Source organism: Equus przewalskii, chromosome 14, assembly GCF_037783145.1.
Source record: "Equus przewalskii isolate Varuska chromosome 14, EquPr2, whole genome shotgun sequence".
Lineage (NCBI taxonomy): Eukaryota > Metazoa > Chordata > Mammalia > Perissodactyla > Equidae > Equus > Equus przewalskii.
The window spans coordinates 52,901,327-52,921,946 of NC_091844.1; the positions used below are offsets into that span (position 1 = coordinate 52,901,327).

At 35.2% G+C, this 20,620-nt stretch overlaps 1 protein-coding gene across 2 annotated transcripts in view; it reads left to right on the top strand.

Annotated features, from left to right (window-relative positions):
* The window catches only part of SRBD1 (S1 RNA binding domain 1), a 206,418-nt gene that overhangs the window by 163,843 nt on the left and 21,955 nt on the right, over window positions 1-20,620 (top strand). Inside the window, exons 17-19 of one of the 2 annotated variants that reach the window (XM_008518029.2) lie at window positions 13,908-14,014; window positions 15,298-15,474; window positions 18,536-18,718. In XM_008518029.2, coding sequence (XP_008516251.1) covers window positions 13,908-14,014; window positions 15,298-15,474; window positions 18,536-18,718 — 467 coding nt within the window. The remainder of the gene's footprint in view (window positions 1-13,907; window positions 14,015-15,297; window positions 15,475-18,535; window positions 18,719-20,620) is intronic. The other variant, XM_008518030.2, reaches the window with a different exon arrangement.

Consider the following 20,620-nt stretch of genomic DNA (forward strand, 5'->3'; position numbering starts at 1 on the left):
ACGAATTTAGATTTTACTGCTGTAATGCCCTCAAGCAATTCCATGTCACTAGTTATCTCCTTTTATTTTAAGGCAACTCTTCTTAAACCAATTCCCCAGCTTCAGCAAGGAGAATCAAAAAGCAAAACTGCTAGAAATTTGTTCCTGATTGTTGCTTTCTTAATCCAATTAAGTTGTAATTTACTGAGTATCTAACATCTGCTAAGAAGCATGGTGTTAGGTAATGAGGATACAGAGAAAAGTCTCAGTGGCTGGCAGACACACAAAGAGATCCTCAACTATACCAGCATTCAAGGAAATACAAATTAAAACAGTAGTAGGATTGAGCACCTACTATGTGCCAGGATACAGCAATGAATGAAACATAAATATTTATTTACTTATACACACAACAAACCTTTGTGCAGCAGGTGATACTAAGTACTATGGATAAAAATAGAATAGGAAATGGGATAAGAATGATGGGAGGGGCAGAGTTTTAGAGCCCTGTCTTCACTCCTGTTGGTGCAGGAGGCTAGGTGTGGAGCAATCATTGCAGATCCTGGGGAGCTGCTTGGCTTCTCTGTTGCCATAGTCGTGTGGAGACAGAGGACATGCAAGCAAATGGGAAGCTTACCTTTCCATATTAACATTCCAACTGCAGAAACACATTAATGTGGATCCTATGCTGGTGCTGTCAACCTCAGGTTTAATTCGGAAAAATTTACTGCCTATAATATTAATGACTGGAAGTCAGTTCCTATCTGGCTGCATGTGTGGCCACATGTAAGTATGTATATGTGAATTTGGGGAGAGAATATGTATCTTTAGAACTTAATGAGTGGAAATACTTTCAAGAAACCTAGTTTCTACAATTTGGGCAGGAAAAAATCTTTTTTGTTACTTTGTGTTAGTACCCCCTTTTATCTTTAACCCCTGAGCCCCCTAAACAATTTAAACAGTAGGCTGTCAAAATTTCTGTGCACCAGGATCTCTCTCATACACACACCCACGCATGCATACACACAAATAATAGTTACAGATCAAATTTTCTCCATACTGTTTTAATTTATTAGAACGGAAATTTCTCTCTTGTGGCTAAATCTCTGCACCCTAAATTTTTCTAAAGTCCACTTTTATGACTAAGCTATAAATCTCTAAAAGTGGAGATTTACAGTGGAAATGTCGACTCCTTTGTATTATGTCAGGTCAAAATGTCTAGCTAATTGGTATGCATTTGTTCATGCATATGTCATAAGCCAGGATTATGTTTTAGCCCAGGCCCTATATGTGACCACACATGGGGAAGATAGGTGTGGTCCAGTTCAGATGTATTAATGTTTTTCTTTATTTATGGTAAATTAGATGGTCTGAGGCATTGCTTTGGAGAAGTATGTGGGCAACGCAGGCATAGGATTAATGGATATTTGCTTAGCCAGTGTTGCCCCAGTGTTTGCTCCACCATATTGACCTGCATCCACTAGGGGACATAAGAGCACCTACTGGAAGACAGAATGAAAGCCAGACTAGATTAAAATTCAAACACCAGGCTATTATGATAGCAGATGAAAAGACTCATTTTTTAGCTTCATAGTTCATAAAGAATTATACATTTTGTTTAAATTTTAATCATTATAGGAAACTTTTTAAGGCGGGATCAGTATCTTATGTTAGTAATTATGGAATGAGAACCAAAGAAGCAGCTAACTAGCAAGCTTGTGCCATCTCCTTGCATGCTCTTTTTCATTAAGTTCGTATGTGGTCTGCTGAAGCTATGCTGAGAATGATTCTGGCTTTGAAAATTATTATTTATCGAAAAGAATTACCTTTTAGGGTCAGGAGGTGAGACGTCTGGAGAGAACATCTACTCTCAGATTCCAAAAAACAAAACTCAGGAGTGGTCTGTATTTTGTACCCCAGCCACCTGCTTCAGAGCTGTGAATCTTAAGAGAGATCTCTAGTTAAAGGCTTCACTGTTTGCTCCTAAAATGATTTTCTGGCCTAACACTTCAGAAACATGGATTGGGTTTGTGTTTATTTACAGTTCTTTTTTTTCTCCTCTTTTTTTAGGTATAATCTACATACAGAAAAGGGCAAAGTGCTACAGTGCAATGAGTTTTGACAAATGCATAACCCACATGTATCAATATATAGAACATTTCTGTCATCCCAGAAAGTTCAGCCCTTCCCACACACAGCACTGTTCTGATTTTTTTCACCACACATTATTAGTTTTGTCTGTTCTAGAATTTTACATAAATGAAACCATACAATGTGTGTTCCATTGTGCTTGGGTTCTTTGACTCAGCCTGCTGGCTATGAGATTTACCTGTTTTGCATGTATCAGTTTGTTCTTTTTTTATTGCAGAATAGTATTCCGTTATGCAAACATACCACATTTTTTAACCCATTCTCCTAAAGAGGGACACCTGGGCTGTTGCTAGTTTTTTACTATTAATGAATACAACTACTAGAAACATTTTTGTATAAGGTTGGGGGCAGGGTATATTATAAAATTTTCCCTTAGGTAAACACTTAGCAGTTGAATTGCTGCAAGTGTTTTGAAGCTCTGTAATTAGGTAATACACGTTTTCTCTGGTAATACTCTTTGAGCTGAAGTCTTTCTTTTCTGGTATTCATATATCTGCATCCTTAAAGTGCTGCATTAAAAAAGAAAAATAAGACCAAAAAAACTGTCAACCTAAAATTCTCTATCTTTCAAAAATGAAGGAAAAATAAAGGCATTTTCGGGGAAATGAGAACTCACTACCAGCAGACTTGCACTACAAAAAATGTTAAAGGGAATTCTTCAGGCTAAAGAAAATTGACACTAGATGGTAAATATGTGGAGAAATCATTAATATAGCCACACTTTGTAGTCTTAATATTTGCCTGATATATCTTTTTCCATCCTTTTGCTTCCAATCTGTTTGTTTCTTTATATTTACTGTGTGTCTCTTGTGGACAGCATATGGTTATATCTTGACTGACAATCTTTGCCTTTGAATTGAAGCATTTACTACATCAACATTTAATGTACGTGTTAGTATGGTTGAATTAAGGTTTACAATGTTTCTGTTTCTTTTCTGTTTGTCCCATCTGCTTTTCTTTCCTCTGTTCTTCCTTCTGCCTTATTTTGGCAGAAAATCAAATAACTTTTAGTTTTCTGTTTTAATTCTTCTATTGACTTTTCACCTATACTTTGCATTTTCTTTTTGGTAGTTACTCTAGGGATTACAATTGATAGGCTTACCTTTTCACAGTCTATTTAGAGTTAATATTATACCACCTCACCTCCTCCACATTCTTTGATTGTTTTCATGTATATAAATCCCAAAGTATGGTGCTATGATTTCTGCTTTAAATGGTCGTATGTCTTTTAATTAAAATATGAACACACACACACAATTATATATTTATCCACATAGTCACCATCTGGGTCAGTTTTCTTTAGCCTGAAGAATTTCCTTTAACATTTTTTGTAGTATAAGTATGCTTGGCAGTGTGTTCTCATTTACCTGAAAATGCCTTTATTTTTCCTTCATCTTTGAAAGATACAGAATTTTGGGTTGGTAGGTTTTTTCAGTCTCATTTTTATTTTGTTTTTTAATGCAACACTTTAAAGACGTCATTTGTCTCTTGGCCTATTTCTTTTTTTTTTTTTAATTTTTTTAATAAAGATTTTATTTTTTTCCCTTTTCTCCCCAAAGCCCCCCAGTACATAGTTGTATGTTCTTCGTTGTGGGTCCTTCTAGTTGTGGCATGTGGGATGCTGCCTCAGCGTGGCTTGATGAGCAGTGCCATGTCCGCGCCCAGGATTCGAACCAATGAAACAACTGGGCCCCCTGCAGCGGAGTGCGTGAACTTAACCACTCGGCCACGGGGCCAGCCCCCTTGGCCTATTGTTTCTGATTAGAAGTTAGCCATTTCTCATATTGTTGTTCCTCCACATGTAATATCTTCTTTTTCTCTGCCTGCTTTCACGATTTTCTCATTATCTTTGTTTTCCGGCAGATAGACTATTATATTCATAAGTGTGGTTTTCTTTGTATTTATCCTTCTTGGGATTCACTGAGCTTCTCAGATATATACATTACATTTTTAAAAATATTTGGGAAATTTTGGTCTTTATTTTTTCAAATATTTCTCTACCCTGTTCTCTCTCCTTCTTCAATTATGCTTATTTTGTTATTGTACCACAGGTCACTAAGTCTCTGCTTTCCACCCCCCTCTCTGTTTTATCTCTGTTCTTCAGATAGGATAATTTATGTTGATCCCTCATCATGTTCACCTACTCTTTCTTCTGCTCATCTCCAGTCTACTCTTAAACCCACTCAATAAATTTTTCATTTTAGATACTGTATTCTCAGGTCTGGAATCTCCATTTGGTTATTTATTATAGCTTCCATTTCTCTTGTGCTGTTTCCCATCATTTATGACCATATTTTTCTTTAAGTCTTGGAGCTTCATTAAAGGAAGTTCTTGTCTGCTATTTTCAACATCTGGGTTATCCTAGGTTGGTTTCTATTGACTGATCGTTCTCCCACTCCTACTCTGTTATGGGTCATATTTGTCTGCTTCTTTGTATGTCTAGTTATTTTTTATTGTATGGTGGACATTGTGAATGTTATAGTGTTGAGATTGCAAATTTTGTCTTTTAAAAAGTGTTGAATTTCTTTTGGCAATCAATTTATTGTCAGATCTGAATGAATCTTGTAAGGATTGGTTTTGTTTAATAAACTGAAAATTTTTTTGAACTGTATTTTTAGAACAGTTTTTTGTTTCACAACAAAATTGAGTGGAAAAATAGAGAGTTCTCATATATCCCTTGCCCGCATATGTGCGCAATCTCTCCTGCTGTCAACATCCTGTACCCGGAGTGTTACATTTGTTACAATCAGTGAACCTGTACTGACACATCATTATCACCCAAAGTTCATAGTTTATATTAAGGTTCACTCTTGGCGCTGTACATTCTGTGGGTCAAATGTATAATGACATATATCCACCATTATAGTATCATACAGAACAGTTGTACTACCCTAAAAACCCTCTGTGCTATGCTGATTCCTCCCTCCCTCCCCTCTAACCCCAGCAACCACTGATCTTTTTATTGTCTCCATAGTTTTGCCTTTTACAGAATGTGATAGGTTGGAATCATGTGGTATACAGCCTTTTTAGACTGACTTCTTTCACATAGTAATATGCATTTAAGGTTCCACCATATCTTTTCATGGCTTGAAAGCACATTTCTTTTTAGCACTGAATAATATCCCATTGTCTAGATGTACAATGGTTTATCCATTTGCCTACTGAAAAATATCTTGATTGCTTCCAAGTTTTTGTAATTTGAATAAAGCTGCTTCTGTCTTCTGGAAGAGACTGTAGAGAATTGGAATAATTTCTTCCTTAAATGTTTGGTAGACTACACCAGTGAACCCATCTGGACAAGAATTGTGTTATAAACTTTGTTAGGATGGGTGTAGAATAGCCCTTACTCCAGGACTGGAATAGCCCCATTTCTAAGGCCTGGTCTTTCTGAGGTGACAATGGAATGCCTGAGTGTTCAGCGAGGTCTCCCCACTGTGGCTGGTAGGACATCCTGTGTCTCCCAGCTCTGTGCAATCTCAGGAATCTCTGTATAGCCCCAAACTCCCAGGCAGCTGTTTTCTGCCTGGTCTGACAGAGTCTGGGTATATGCAGCTTAGTATTTAGCTGAATACTTATGGGGTCTCATACAAATTTCTGTAATTCTGCTCTTCAAAGCTCCATCATCTCTGGTATCTTACTCTTAAAATTCCAGTTACTTCAGCAATCCTGAACTCCAATTTCTGCTTCCCCAGCTCTATAAGACTGCTATACTCTGTGCCACTTCCTGGTGCCACAGTCTACAAAATGTCATAGGACAGAGATTGTGGGCAATTGTAGGGCTTGTCTTACATAGTTCCCCTCTCTCTGGAAGCGTAGCTCTGCACTGCCTGTTGTCTCACATCTAAAATTAGTTGCCAAATATATTTTACCTGGTTTTATAGTTGTTTATGGTGGGAAAAGTACTCTAGTACCATTTACTCCATCATAGCTGAAAGAAGAAGTCTTGTTTGTTTATTTTTTAATGTCTTTAACCAGATATTAAGGTGTGCATATGGAAGCCAAGATTCCATAAGGCCTACACAGAAGAGCTGCTGGAGATTTGTGAGCTGAATGGAGATTCCAGAGGTTATAGTGTCCTGGAAACATAGGAGTCCTGGCCATCCAGAATGGGAGGACCTCACTGAACAACTGTAGGCACTCCTTTGAGACCCCCAGGAGATCGACACTTTAGGAGTAGGGCTACTCTAGCCCTGGATTCAGAAGGTTGGGTTTTAAAAATTAGTTTCCATTTGTCTTGTGCAGAACAAAGATCATTGTTCCAGGGATCTTGCCATAAAGTTGGCTTGAATAAATTGATTTATATTAAATAGTATAAGTTAATGCAAACTGGGTGCATAAATACTGAGTTAGCAATAAAGAAGTCTTCAGCATACCTTCCATATGCTTTATCAAGGGAGGAGGATTTACAAAGAGAATCTTTTCCTGTGTTATTTTTTTCCCCTCTTATGACCACTGACCCTACTTTAATCTGCTTCCAGATCTGGTAAAATGCCTCCAGTGCTGAAAGACTAAATGCCCTTTGCCATCTTAATCCCAGAACCCCATAGGCACAATGAGTTGTTCATTGTACAGTTTATTCATTTAGATAATAAAAATATTCTGCTAGTGTTTGTTTTTAAAAGAATGTGCTTATGAAGAAATATTTTTAAAGTCTTATTTCACGATTATTTGTCCCAGTACATGTAAATATCTGTGATCCAGTAGAGGTAGAACACGTACGTGTTTAGAAGGTTAAATGCAGTATTTCTGTGGTGCTGAACGTTGTCTTAGTCTTTAAAGAGAGTATAGAAAGACCTCTTGTATACTGGATTTGAAGAATTGGAGGAGGAGCTACCCTTAAACACACATATCTGTTTTCTCAAATGTTTTCCATTCTTGTGTCAGTTCTGTCTTTCATGGGTCATTCAACACACACTCCCCTGGATGACTCTTTTAAACTGTCACATGCCAATCAAAGAGAAGTAGATGCAAAATGAAGCCATAAACTTGCTTTATTTGAAATTGGCCAGACTTTCTCTGTAAAGCTTTTCTGCGTTTTGTATTTTGGCAATAGTAAGAGACAGGAAAGGACATGAGTGAGTGATAATTGCTAAAAAAAAAAAAATAATACTCAAGAATATTGCATCAGAAAACCACTTGAGAGTAAACTTAAAATTTAATATGGAATATGCAAAGTGAAATTTTGTTGCTGCAGAAGCTGTAGTCCACAGACAATGTTTCATCTGGAAGGGCTTTTTAAAAATAATTGTGAGATAATTTTAGTGCTTCAGGCCAAAAAAAAAAAGGAGCAGTTTGGATCAGCAATTCTTCAGAAGTTTGTGGTAGAATAATAATAAAAATGTGGATTTTGACCTCAAAAAAAGCTGACTAGCATAAATGACTGCTTATATTCCTTTTTAAAAATCTCATAAATTTTAGGTAGAAATCTAATGGTAAACAATATTTCCTTGAATTCGAAACAGACTGTTTATACTATTGAAATAACTTGCCCGAAAATTCAGAGTTAGATAACTTTTAAAAAACAATTCATTTTTCCTGGCGTCAAGTCTTCAGCAATTAGCACGGTCAGTCCTGGGTCCTCTTGCCTCTCATGCTCGTGACTGCAATAGGGCGATGTGTCACAGCTCAGCTTTCAGTAAATGTAAGCTGAGCTTCTTGAAGACATGGAGTTCATATGCATTTTCCTGTACTTTTAACACCTAGCGCAACTAGCATAGTGTCTGGTACATAATAGTTGCTTAGAAAACGTTTTCAGAGTGACAAAAATCAATCCCTCTGCTTTAATGTCAAGGACATTATTATGGGGACAATATGGTATTCTGTTCAGTATTCCCTCCCCTAAACATACTGTATGATTTTTACTTTTAGAAAATAGTGTTAAGTCTTTAGTGCTTCCTAAGCAAAAAGTTGGAGAAGAATGTCGGCAAAATCCAGGATTATACACGATAGCAGTTCTTGCAGAAATTTTTCTAACATGAGTCTGTCTTCTGGAGGAATTAAAAAGTATTTCAACTCAGTATGTTATCATGGACCTTATTCTTGCAGGGCATTTTAATAAAATAGCTATTCTGACTTACGCTTTTTAATGACCTTATAATAGTTCACATTGTGGCTATTTCATAATCTATTTGTATCAGTCCCCTCTGGATGAATTTTTAGATTGTACACGCACGCACACACACACACACCTTTGCACATGTCTTGCTATTGCCTTAGAATAAATTCTTATATATAAAGGTGCTACATGAAATCGTATACACATTTTGTATAATTGTTGTGAGGATTAAATTAGATAATATTATAAAAGCCTTATAACAATGCCTGACAGTAAAATCTCAAGGGTTTTTGGTAGTATGGGTTATTGGTAGTTGTTTTTATTGTCTCGGTCTTCCCACTAGACTTTGAGCCCCTAGGTAAAATGCTCCAGTTAGAACAACATCAGAGATCCCAACTCCAGGTGGCTTGAACAATAGGAAATTTATTATTCTTTATTAAATAATAAGGAAATTTCATTACAAGAAGGTCTGAGGAGGGGTGAGTCCAGAACTGGTTAATACAGAAGCTCAAGAGTATCATGAAGATGCAGAGTCTTTCCTTGTTTGCCCCTTGCCATCCTCAGTGAGTCAGCTTTGTCCTCAGGCTATCCCAGTCATATGATACAATGTTTATTTACCCTGGCTCCAGCAGTCATACTTGAATGAAAAGAATGAAAAGAAGAAAAGACCAGCTCTTCATAAAGGTCTGTATTTAAGAGCAGTGAAGTCTTTTTCTGAAGCCCCAGCAGATTTACCCTCATACTTTATTTGCCATAATTGAGCAAATGGAATGGGACCACCATGATTGACTTAGACCATTATTTTTCATGTTTTAATGATGACACACAGTAGGAAATAAATTTTATACCATGACCAAGATACCCACCACACATATTTGTGTGTATGTATATATATGTCTCTTTGTACAGTTAAATATAATTAAAAGTAAAAGTTTCTCAAAATAATACTTACCCTTATTACCTATGATAAAGTTAAATACTGTTTTATTTATATTTAAATATAAGGAAAGGTTTAATTTAATGTATAGGTATAAGTTGCCCATGAATTTGTTTTAGTCCAGAACACATGAGGACAATGAGCATATATGGTACATTGGTGAGCCTATTCTTTTAAATTTTTTTTTTTTTTTTTAAAGATTTTATTTTTTCCTTTTTCTCCCCAAAGCCCCCCGGTACATAGTTGTGTATTCTTCGTTGTGGGTTCCTCTAGTTGTGGCATGTGGGACGCTGCCTCAGCGTGGTCTGACGAGCAGTGCCATGTCCGCGCCCAGGATTCGAACCGACGAAACACTGGGCCGCCTGCAGCGGAGCGTGCAAACTTAACCACTCGGCCACGGGGCCAGCCCCCCTATTCTTTTAAATTTTGATTGAGTTAAGATTGAAAATAATTTTTCACACAAATAGGTCATTATGAGTGGAAGAATAATCTTAGTAATAATTGACACAGACAAGAGTCATCACTGCATTCTACACTCAAGGAGACAGGATTACTCAAGTGCATGAATACCAGGAGTTGGGGATCATTGGGAACCATCTTGGAAGCTGCCTAGCATACAGTGTAAAAAGATAGCACAACTAAACGCAGTATGTAATCCTAGATTGAATTCTGAACTGGAAAGAAAATGCTGTAAAGTATAATTGAAGCAATTGATGAGATTTGAGTATGGGCTGTGCATTAGATAATGTTATTGTAATAACATTACAAGAATGATAACTTTCCTGATTTTAATTATCATACAATGATATGTAAGACAATGTCCTTGATATTTAGAAATACGCACTGAAGTATTTATTTGAAGGGAGTCTATAAGGAAATTCTTTGTACTCCTCTTGCAGTTTTTTTCTGAATTTGGGTTTATTTCAAAATTAAAAGTTTAAAAATGCCAAGAGAGATTGCTTTTCAACTGAAAGAAATATGTATCTGATTCTTGAATTCACATATAATGAGTGCATAATATGTATGTCATGGTGTTTAATCCTTTTAATATGCTGTTGGATTTGTTTTGCTAGTATGTTTTTGAGGATTTTTGCACCTATATCCATAAGGAATATTGGTCTGTAGTTTCGTGGGGGTATCTTTGTTTGGCTTTGATATCAGGATAATACTAGCCTCATAGAATGAGTTAGAAAGTGTTCCCTCCTCTTCTATTTCCTGGAAGAGTTTGGGAAGGATTACTGTTAATTCTTCTTTAAATGTTTGGTAGAATTCATCAATGAAGCTATCTGGTTCTAGACTTTTCCTTTTTGGAAGATTTTTGGTTACTGATTGAATTTTTTTACTTGTTATAAGTCTGTTCAGATTTTCTTATTTCTTTAGTCAGTTTGGGCAATTTTGTGTGTTCCTAGGAATTTGTTCATTTTTTTTCCTTTTGCAGGTTATCTAATTTCATTTATATTGAACAATAATGCATTTTTACACCGTGTAAATATATCTGATTCAGTTTTATGTGAAGTTATATTTAAAACATACAAAATAAATCCTTCATAGAACTGCCTTGCCTTGCATATCTGACCTAAAATGCATTTATCGTGATGATATTTTGAGCGTTCCAGTTGCTTCATCTCCTTACCAGCACTTGATGTTTTCCATCATTTTCATTTTAGCCATTCTAGTAGGGATGTTCCAAGTGTTTTTGTTTAGTTTTTAATTTTGAAGACTTTAAACTGTCATCTGCAAGAACATTATTACCAAGAATATATCTGTGGTCTGTCATTTTTATTGAGTTTTGCATATTTGTAAAATCACTTTTTAAATCGTTTTAAGTTTTATAATTATTTCTTTATATTTAAAATGTGTCTCTAATCAAAGATTGGTGACTGGAGTCAACATTTTCTCTTCAATTTTGTCACTATTAAACTTCCAAATCTGGTAGTCGAGCTTGCTTTATTATTCTTTTTTTAATTTAAAATTTAAAATGATTTACTTTAAATACAACTTATAATAACTCAGTTAAAATGTTACAACTGCTGATAATTTGAAAAATGTTATACTCAGTAACATCCTTTCTGAAAAATACACTGAAAGTTTGTAACTAAACTTGGTTGAGAGAATCAACACTTTGCCACTAGATGATAAACTTCTCATACTTTTTTGATACTTTGCTTCATAACTCTGTAAAGTTACTCTTTAACCTCTCCATCAATCTGTGGTCAAGTGACCATCATTTCTTAGAAGATCAAATGAGATATCAGTGAACAAAACACACGTTCCTGGCCAATTTGCATGTTCCTCTCACGTGATAGTCTCAGTTGGCTGCTTTATTTGTTGTATCGTTCATTCCATGTTAAGGATATGGGCAACATGCTCAATGTGGTCTATTCTGTTTCTTTCTTGATATTTTTCTGTTGGTGGCAGGCCACCGAATTAAATTTATGACCCACCAATTGGTCACAACCCTCAGTTTGAAAACCACTGGTTTTAACCAGTCATTATCATCTGCTGGAGATGGGCCCAGCTACCCCAAAGCATATGGCCTTACAGAGGTCGGGTAGATGCTTGAAACACAGTCAGGCTTCTGTTTGGAAGGAGGAAAAGGGGTTGGAGGCTAAAGTTAGGATGGGCAACCAAGATTGTCTGCTACAGGGACTGCAACTCTTGGGTATCCCAAGCATCTGGTGTGCTTTGAAGTATGTGGAGCTGTTGCCTTTATTCTAATGACTCCCAACTAGTACTCTTAGTTTTTCCTATTTGTTTATAGTTTTGTCTCTTTCCTCAGATATTTTTTCTTGTTGCTATCATTGTGCTTGCCTCTACATTGCTGTCCACCTCCTACTCTCAGTTTCCAACTCTCTCTACTTTTTCATTTTGTTGCTTCTCATCTACTTAAACAAAGAAAAGACTATCCAGCTTCTTAAAAGCTGTGGCTCAAGAGTAATCAGGTCTCATTGAGGTCTTTTCCTTTATGATCTTTTTCATGATTTTATTTGCTTATTAGACTTTTTAAATTACATCTATATTTTTTAGCTGTGGCCTAGGTAGTTACCAACTAGGTTATCTCTGAAATACGTAAGTACTCCTGCACGCTTCAGTTTTCCAGAACAGAAACTGTGTTGTTATTAAATGATAATAATACTTGCATACTCTATTTACTATATTGTCTTCCCAAGAATTTAAGGTTATCAAACCTATCCTTATTTCCTTGAGACATATGAAAAAGAGAAGGATGCTCACCTGCAGTTTCATATCTGAGAACAACCATTAAAGGATCTTTAATTTTAGAATTATGAATAACATCAAGTGTATTATGACCTATTCATTGAGGTAATCTGTCTTTAATTAGCCAACGAATATTTACTTTCAAATATTGCATTTCATCACTTCTAAGATGCACATTTTCTCACATTTTAACATCTCTCAAATGAGGATGCGTCTTACAATTAATGGTGTCCTACAGTCGCTGTTGGTCCTGTGGCAAATCATGGTGTAATTTCTGCATGAACTTCATTGTTAATCCTGGATTATTGTTGTCCAAAATCTGTTCTGGTGATAGGAGTACTGTTAAAGCTTACAGAATGAGCATATGAAGTTTGAAAGAAAATCACAGAGACTATAGAGTATTACTCTTTTAGGAAATGCTACATTACCTAGGCTCTTGATAGCATAAAAGACAATACTGCATGGAAAAACTTGGATGTCTATGATACTAAAAATTGATTAAGAAGAGTTGAACGCTGAATGTGAAGAAATTTTAGGAATACCTTAACCAACTTAGATTTCTTATATTTTCCTTTTTATCTATGCGTAACACGTGATTTTAAAACTTTCTAAGTAAGTCTGATAGAGTCAATACTTAAAAAATAAAATTTCTAAGTAGTAAGAAAGCATGTGTCATGGTTTGATTGGCAGTGTATTTTCCTTCATAGTGGTACAGTCATGTGTTGCTTAACGATGAGGGTACAGTCTAAAGAATACCTTGTTAGGCAATTTTGTTGTTGTGTGAACATGATAGAGTGTACTTTCACAAACCTAGGTGGTATCGCTGACTACACAGCTAAGCTATACGGTACTAATCTTGTGGGACCACCATCATATATGAAGTCTGTCATTGACCAAAAACGTTGTTATGCAGTGCATGACTGTACATAAAATAAAGGTGCTTCTTATAAGAAATTGTATCTTCAGTTTGCTGAAACATGAGAGTTTGAGTTACTGTCAAACTTATTGAGTATTAGTGTACTGCTTCCTATTATAATTTACGTTTTCTTCTCTTAAGAAGAACTAAGGGACAGAAGACATATGCAAGTGAAGATAACACTACAAGGCAGTGCATGAATAATAGAGACCAGTATGTCTCAAAGTGTGCTCCGGAAACCGGCGGCCGTGGATTACCTGGGAGCTTGTTAGAATGCAGTTTCTCAGACCCCACCCCAGACCTACTGAATCAAAAACCCTGAATGTGGGTCCCAGCAACCTATGTTTTAATAAGCCCTACAGGTGATTTTGATGGCAAGCTAGTTTCAGAACCACTGCTCTGGTAGAATTTCGGAAAAGGGGAAAATACTGGTGCTGTTATATTTGAGTCAGGTGTGTGAGTAAGAGAGCAAGAAAACACGTTCCTTAAGTTCAGCTCAATTACATCTGCTAACCATGTGTATAAGAGAAATGCAGAAATGTGCTACACTGTGTCTCAGCCAGCTACCAGTAATATAGGCAAGGTAATGGAATAGTCCAAGAACTGCATGTCCTTCACTTTTGATTGATATTTGATCTTTGTCTTTTCAGCACGATGTGTCTCAGACTTTACTCAAGGCAACACTGGACAGTGTTGTGGAAGAATGTGTCAGCTTTGTGGGAGTGGATATTAACATCTGTTCAGAAGTTTTGTTAAGGTGAGACAAGTCTGTGGCTGAAGATCATGGAATCTTGAGTTTAACTGGCTATCTAGTTGAAATTCAGCTAGAACAAGGGGACACGTATAAAGTTGTCAAGTATAGAAAATCTATGAGTTCCTACATTGCTTTAGGTAATCAGTCAGAGGGGAAGACATCATTTAAGAAAAGAATTGTAACCATTCACATTATCATTTTTAATACTGCAAATCTAAAGTGAAGAGCATATGGTAACTATTGAGTGCATTAGTGTCGCTAATAGAATTTAAATAAGGTTAACATGGAAAAGAACTGTTCCCCACCACATGAGAGTAGATATTTTTCACTAATTCAGTCTCTTGCATACATCTGTCAAAGTTGGCAGTAACCAAAAGATAAATTCTGAGGGTTCAAGGTATGGTTACCATATTTTTACCTTGATTCCACAAGTCACATATTAAAATCTCCATGGTATTATGATCACATCGTATGTACTCTTTTTTTTCTTTCTATGGTTATAGAAGAGCTACTCTTTTGTTCATAGTTTTGCATTTATTACACAAGTCTGCTGATGCAGCATGAAATTCTGGACCTCTGGAAAAGATCTGGACCTTTTTACTTTGAAACTGGTATAGAAGAAAATATCCCTTACATTTTAAGATGTTGCTACAAACATTCCGTAATTCCATATACGCAATTCTGTAATAGAATTAAGATTCTCTTAAATGGCAATCTATTAATTAACACCAAGCAAACTACCTAAATATATGGTTTTCATATTTTTATACTAACCATGACATTCATGGATAAGTACCTTTCTATAGTTGAAGTCTTTACATTAATGAGAGCAGGCCAATAAAAAAATAGGATAGTACAATGCAACTGTAGCTATCATAACTTCTGCTGCTAACTCACTTTGTAAACTAAACATGAATAGGCAGAATTATCACTTGATACAGAGATGCAGGGAATGTGACTAGTGTAGAAATACCGTGGGGAACAGTTCTTTTTCTTGTACCAGTGTTAGCCAGTTTACAAGCATCTTTATGACAGCTACTGGTTTTGTCATTATTTTGCATTCTATTGTCCTTCTCTCCTCTTGGACAACTCTTTCCCCTTTGTCTTTTTTATTTAACTCTTTTTTTTATTAACTTGACTTAGAGGCATATGACAATATGTAATGCAGTTTTTATGATACAAATGTTTTATATCATTGTCTTTTCAGATGAGATCTCTTCTTTCAGTACTTTTAAAAGTATTATCCCTGACACATTACTCATTTAGGTTTTCTTTTTGTTTTTTAGGCATATTGCAGGACTCAATGCCAACCGAGCCAAAAATATTATTGAATGGCGAGAGAAAAACGGGCCCTTCATCAACAGAGAACAGCTGAAGAAAGTGAAAGGGCTGGGTCCAAAATCTTTCCAACAGTGTGCAGGCTTCATCAGAATCAACCAGGATTATGTTCGAACATTTTGCAGGTGATTATTAAAATGTACACTTTTGGTTCTATTACGAGCCTCCTGTCTTACTATTGCCTATCCTACTCACTAGCATAAATCCTAGGTGTCTGTTTGTTCATTCCTTCATTCAGTATGTGTTGACTGTCTAATCTTTGCTAGGCACTAGGAATACAACAGGGAACAAATCAACAAATTCCCCGTTCTTGTGGAGTTAAATTTTTATGTGTGAGACAGACAACAAATAAACTAGTAAAATAAATACTTTCAATTTATTTTACTTTTCAATTTTATTTTACAATGTAATAAGTGTTATAAAAATTAAAACAAAGAGCTGTGACACTGTCTTGGGGAACAGTACAACTGCTTTATGTGAGTTATTCATTGAATAGTTGTTTGAGCCGAATTTTGAATGAAGGAAGGAGCCAGCCACACAGTGATCAGAAGGAAAGCATTCCAGGCAGAGCAAACAGTACATGTGCAAAGTCCTAAGGCAGGACCAACTTTGGTGTATTCAAGAAATGAAACTACGGCCAGTGTGATTAGAGCATCACAAGTGGGAAGGACTAGTGCAAGATAAGGTGACTCAGAGGTCTTCACCACGGCCGCTTCATATTGACAGCTTTCCCCACTCCCACCTCACTGAGAACTGACCAAAGCATGAATTATCAGTTGTGTAGATTAAGAGCTAAATTCTTGCTTTCTAATCCTGGTGGCACAAAAGCAAAGAAATCGGGTAGACTTCTTAGCATTTTGTAATCACGAAGGAATAGCTTTTATGTATTTGCTACTTTGGACAACCTGGCTCATTCATATGTATTTTTTTTGCTTCTGATGGAATTATAATAAAGATCATATGGAAAAATAATATTTATTCTGAGAAAGACTAATTAAGGGAAAACCAGCCCCACTAGATAGGAGATTACTTTATAAAGCTATAAGAATTAAACAGTTTGGTTTTGATGTGGAAATAGATAGAGTTTGAAATCCACCAAAACATACATGGAATTTAGTTTATGGTAAAGGGGACATTTCAAATAGTGAGGAAAAATTGATTAATTATCCAATAAATGGTATCGTGACAACTGGCAGGAATTTGGTCTGTGTGGGGGAAGCTTTAGTTCCACCTCATGTCTTGTACCCAAAGAAATTCCAAATGGATCATAGACTTAAATGGAAAAAGTGAAACTATAAATGTACCTGAAGAAAACATTTTGCAGAACATTGGAGTGGTGAAAGTTCTTTCTAAGGAGACTAGAAAACCTAGAAGCCAGAAATGAACAAAATTGAGGATAAAATAATCCCATGTTTCTCAGTTTATATATTTTTGAACACTTGGTTAGAAAATTCAAACAGTACGAAAAAAAATAAAATCAAAAGTAGAGGGCTCCTCAATCTCTCACTTCAGAATAGTTTCTTATATATTACTTCCTGAAAATAAATTTAGACTTATATCAGCTTGTATGTATGTGTTTATTATTTTAAAATGCATGCAGAAGGGATCATGCTGTACAGCTATTTAAAATTTGCTTTGTTTGTTTCATTAATATATCTTGGATCTCTTTCCAAATATTACATATAGATTTATCATGTTTGCATAGTATTTAATTTATGGATGGACAGTAATTTAATCAGTGCCCTATTGATGAACATTTGGGTTGTTTTAAAGTCTTATATTTTTTCAATTGATAATGAAGTACTTGAAGTTTCATGACTGTTATATCTTCTTGATAGATCATACCTTTATTCAGAATGGACTATTGCTATTTTGTTTAATGTTTTTTGCCTTGAAATTATTTTATTTGCTAGGAGTGTTGCTATATTTGCCTTTTCAAAATATGCTTGATTTTTTTTTTATTTTCAAACTTTCTATGGCGTTTAATTTTTTATATGACTTATAAACATATGAATTTAATGGTTTTGCTCAATCTTCTGTTAATACTTTCATATTTATTGATATGTTTGGACTTAATCTTCCATTGTATTACATATTTTCTCTTCATCATACTTTCTGATTCTTTTCTTTTCATGCTGTTTGTTGAATTTATCAGTTGTTTTCTCCTTGTTTTCCCACCTCATCTTTATCTTCCCTTAGTGATTTCAGATTTGTGTATCTTACCTTTATTCTTCTGGTGATTATCCTTAAATGTGATTTGGACTGACCTCCTCCTCCTGGAGAAGACCAGAACTTTAGAACTCTTCCCAACCTGCCTCCCTTAGGCTCTACATCCCATGATGAGATGACCTGGGATTGTAGTTTCAAACTATTCTTTCTGTATATTTTTTTACATTATTCATGAGCAATTATTTAACTTAATAATTTTACGGTTTCCGTGCTCATTGCTGCTTCTTGTAGACCTCATTATGATTTTTCTTAAATTCATTATTTTTGCTGGAGTCTATCCTTAAGAAATTCTTTTCAGAGAGGGTATATTACATGGGTTGTACTTAAGTCCTTGCATGTCTGAAAATGATTTTAATTTGCCCTCTTCTATGAATGCTAGTTTGGTTAGGTATATGAGTCTAGATTGAAAATAATTTTTTCTCAGAACTTAAGATATTATTCCCCTGGGTCTGGCATCTCGTGTTTGTCAAGGAGACAGTTGATGCCAGTCTGATTCTAGTTCCTTTCAAAGTAATCTGTTTTATTTTTCTCTTTTGATTTTTAAAATAATATTCTAAAGTTCCCCTACAATATATCAAATGTGAGTCTTTTTCCATTCATCTCATTTTGCACTCAGTAGGTTCTTTTAATTTGAGAACTTGCGTTCGGTCTTCAGCTCTGGGAAATCATCTTCTCCTTCTCCTTATTTAATTTCCCTTCATTTTGTGTGTTCTCTCCCAGAGTGCCAATTTTACAGGCTGAATCAGTTAAGAATATTTTTTGCATTAAGTAACAGAAATTTCTACTAACAGTGTTTAAACAAATGTGGTAATTTCTATGAAGTGAATGGTCAGAATCTGGTTACTGTTTATGTATATTTGTATGGTAGGGAAATAATCACATTTTTAATTAAAGACTCTTCTTTTCTGCCCAACTTCCCCTCTTCACCTCGCCCCCTGCCATTTTAAATGGTTACAGCAGTCAGCAAACTGAATCTGCAGGTCACATTCAGGGAGTTGCTGTAACATCTTCAGCGGGTGTTGAGGTCACAAATGAGAAGCAGGGCAAGAAGAAGAGCAAAACTGCAGTGAATGTTGTACTGATGCCAAATCCCTTGGACCAAACTTGTATTCACCCGGAATCGTATGACATAGCGATGAGGTAAGTCTGGGGCCCGTGTGAGAGTTCTCCTGCCCAGAGTGAGTTCTCTACAGCAAATGGCCTTTGTTTTGGCATAATGGAGACTTAAGAACATGACCATGTTTAAATGACAACATTTTAGAGAAGTTCCGCATTGCTGAGTAATGTGGCACGTTATTTTATTTCAGTGAGGAATGAAACCATTATTCCTGGAGCAGTGTCAAGCTAATAAACCCTGGTGCTAATGGTGAAGTGTGTGTAATGGAAATTGCATGGCACTCTCCTCTGTTTATTTTGGAAATTAACAAGACACAAATGACTAGCACCTGGCTTAAAGCTTGTGCTTATCTAAAGATAAAGCCCTTTTAGAAGAAAACAGCCAACTCTCAGATTTCTTAAGAAATATTGCCCTGTTTGGTTATTACAGAGTCTAAGAAATGATGTACTTTTAATGTACATACATTAACACAGAATGATATGGGAGGAGATTTTTGAGTACAAGAGAAAGTTTAGTGTAAGGCATTGAAAGAAAAAACTTTTTAATACCATATTTGATTAGTTCAAAAATGTTAATTTGTTCAAAAACAGTGACTTGCTACATAACTAAATAGTTTAAGGCTGTTAGTGATTTAAATGAGAGGAGGTTTAAAAATAATGAATATTTTAGCTTCCATTGAATCTAAAGTGAGATTTTTAACTTATTTTAAAATAGTTTATATTTGATTATTTTAATAAATGTAATTGGTTTCCTTTCTTTTCAAATATTTAAAATTTTAAAGACTATAGTAGTACCTATTTTTCTCCCATTTTATTATGAAAAAACTTAAACTGACAGAAAAGTTAAAAAAAATTTTAAATGAATTTTTATATACCTACACCTAGATTTTACTATTAGCATTTTACACCTGTTTTTCCACTTATCTATCCATTTCTTAGTCCATCATCCATATTATTTTTTTATGTATTTCAAAGAAAAGTTCAGACATCAATACACTTTCAGTTAATACTTCAGCATGCATGTCATTAACTAGAATTCTATAGTTCTTAACAGTTTTTTTTCTTAAATTCACATACAATAAATTTTTAAGAGTTACATTAGCTGAGTTTTGGCAAATAAGTACCTATGTCTGTATAACCCAAAGCCCTATTGAGATAAAAATCATTGCCGTCATTCCAGATTGTTCCCTCATACCCCTTCCCAGACAATCCCTATCTCAGCCTCCTAGATCTAACCACATTTTGATTTTTTTCTGCCAAAGATTAGTTTGCCTCTTCGAGAACTTCTTATAAATGATAACTTACAGTAGTACTTTTCTATGTAAAGCTTCTTTCAGCATAATGTTTAGAGATTTTTATCCATATTGTAACAAGTATAAGTAGCTTGTTCCTTTTTATTGCTGAGTAATATTTCATTATCTGAATGTACCACAGTTTATTCTTATTGAAGGAACCTTGCCTATTTCCAGTTTTTGGCTATTATGAGTAAAGTAACTGTGAACATTCTTGTACAATTTTTTGTTGTTGTTGACATTTGTTTTCATTTATCTTGGAAAAATACCTAGGAAAGGATTTACTGGGTCATAAGGTAAGTGAATGTTTGATTTTCTTAGAAACTTCTGGCTTTACTCCAGTGTAGCTGTACCATTTTACATTTCTGTCAACAATGCAGAAGATTTCTGGTTACTTCGCATCTGTGCCATCATTTGATGTTAGTCTTTTTAATTTTAGCCCTTCTAGTGTGTGTGTACTAGTATCTCTTTGTGTTTTTAATTTGCGTTTCCCTGATGACATTGAGCACTCTCTCATGTTTATTAACCATTCATATATCTTCTTTTGTGAACTATCTGCTCATATCATTTAGCCATTTTCTGAGTTGTTTAAGTATTGAGTCTCGGAATTTTAAAAAATATATTCTGGATACTA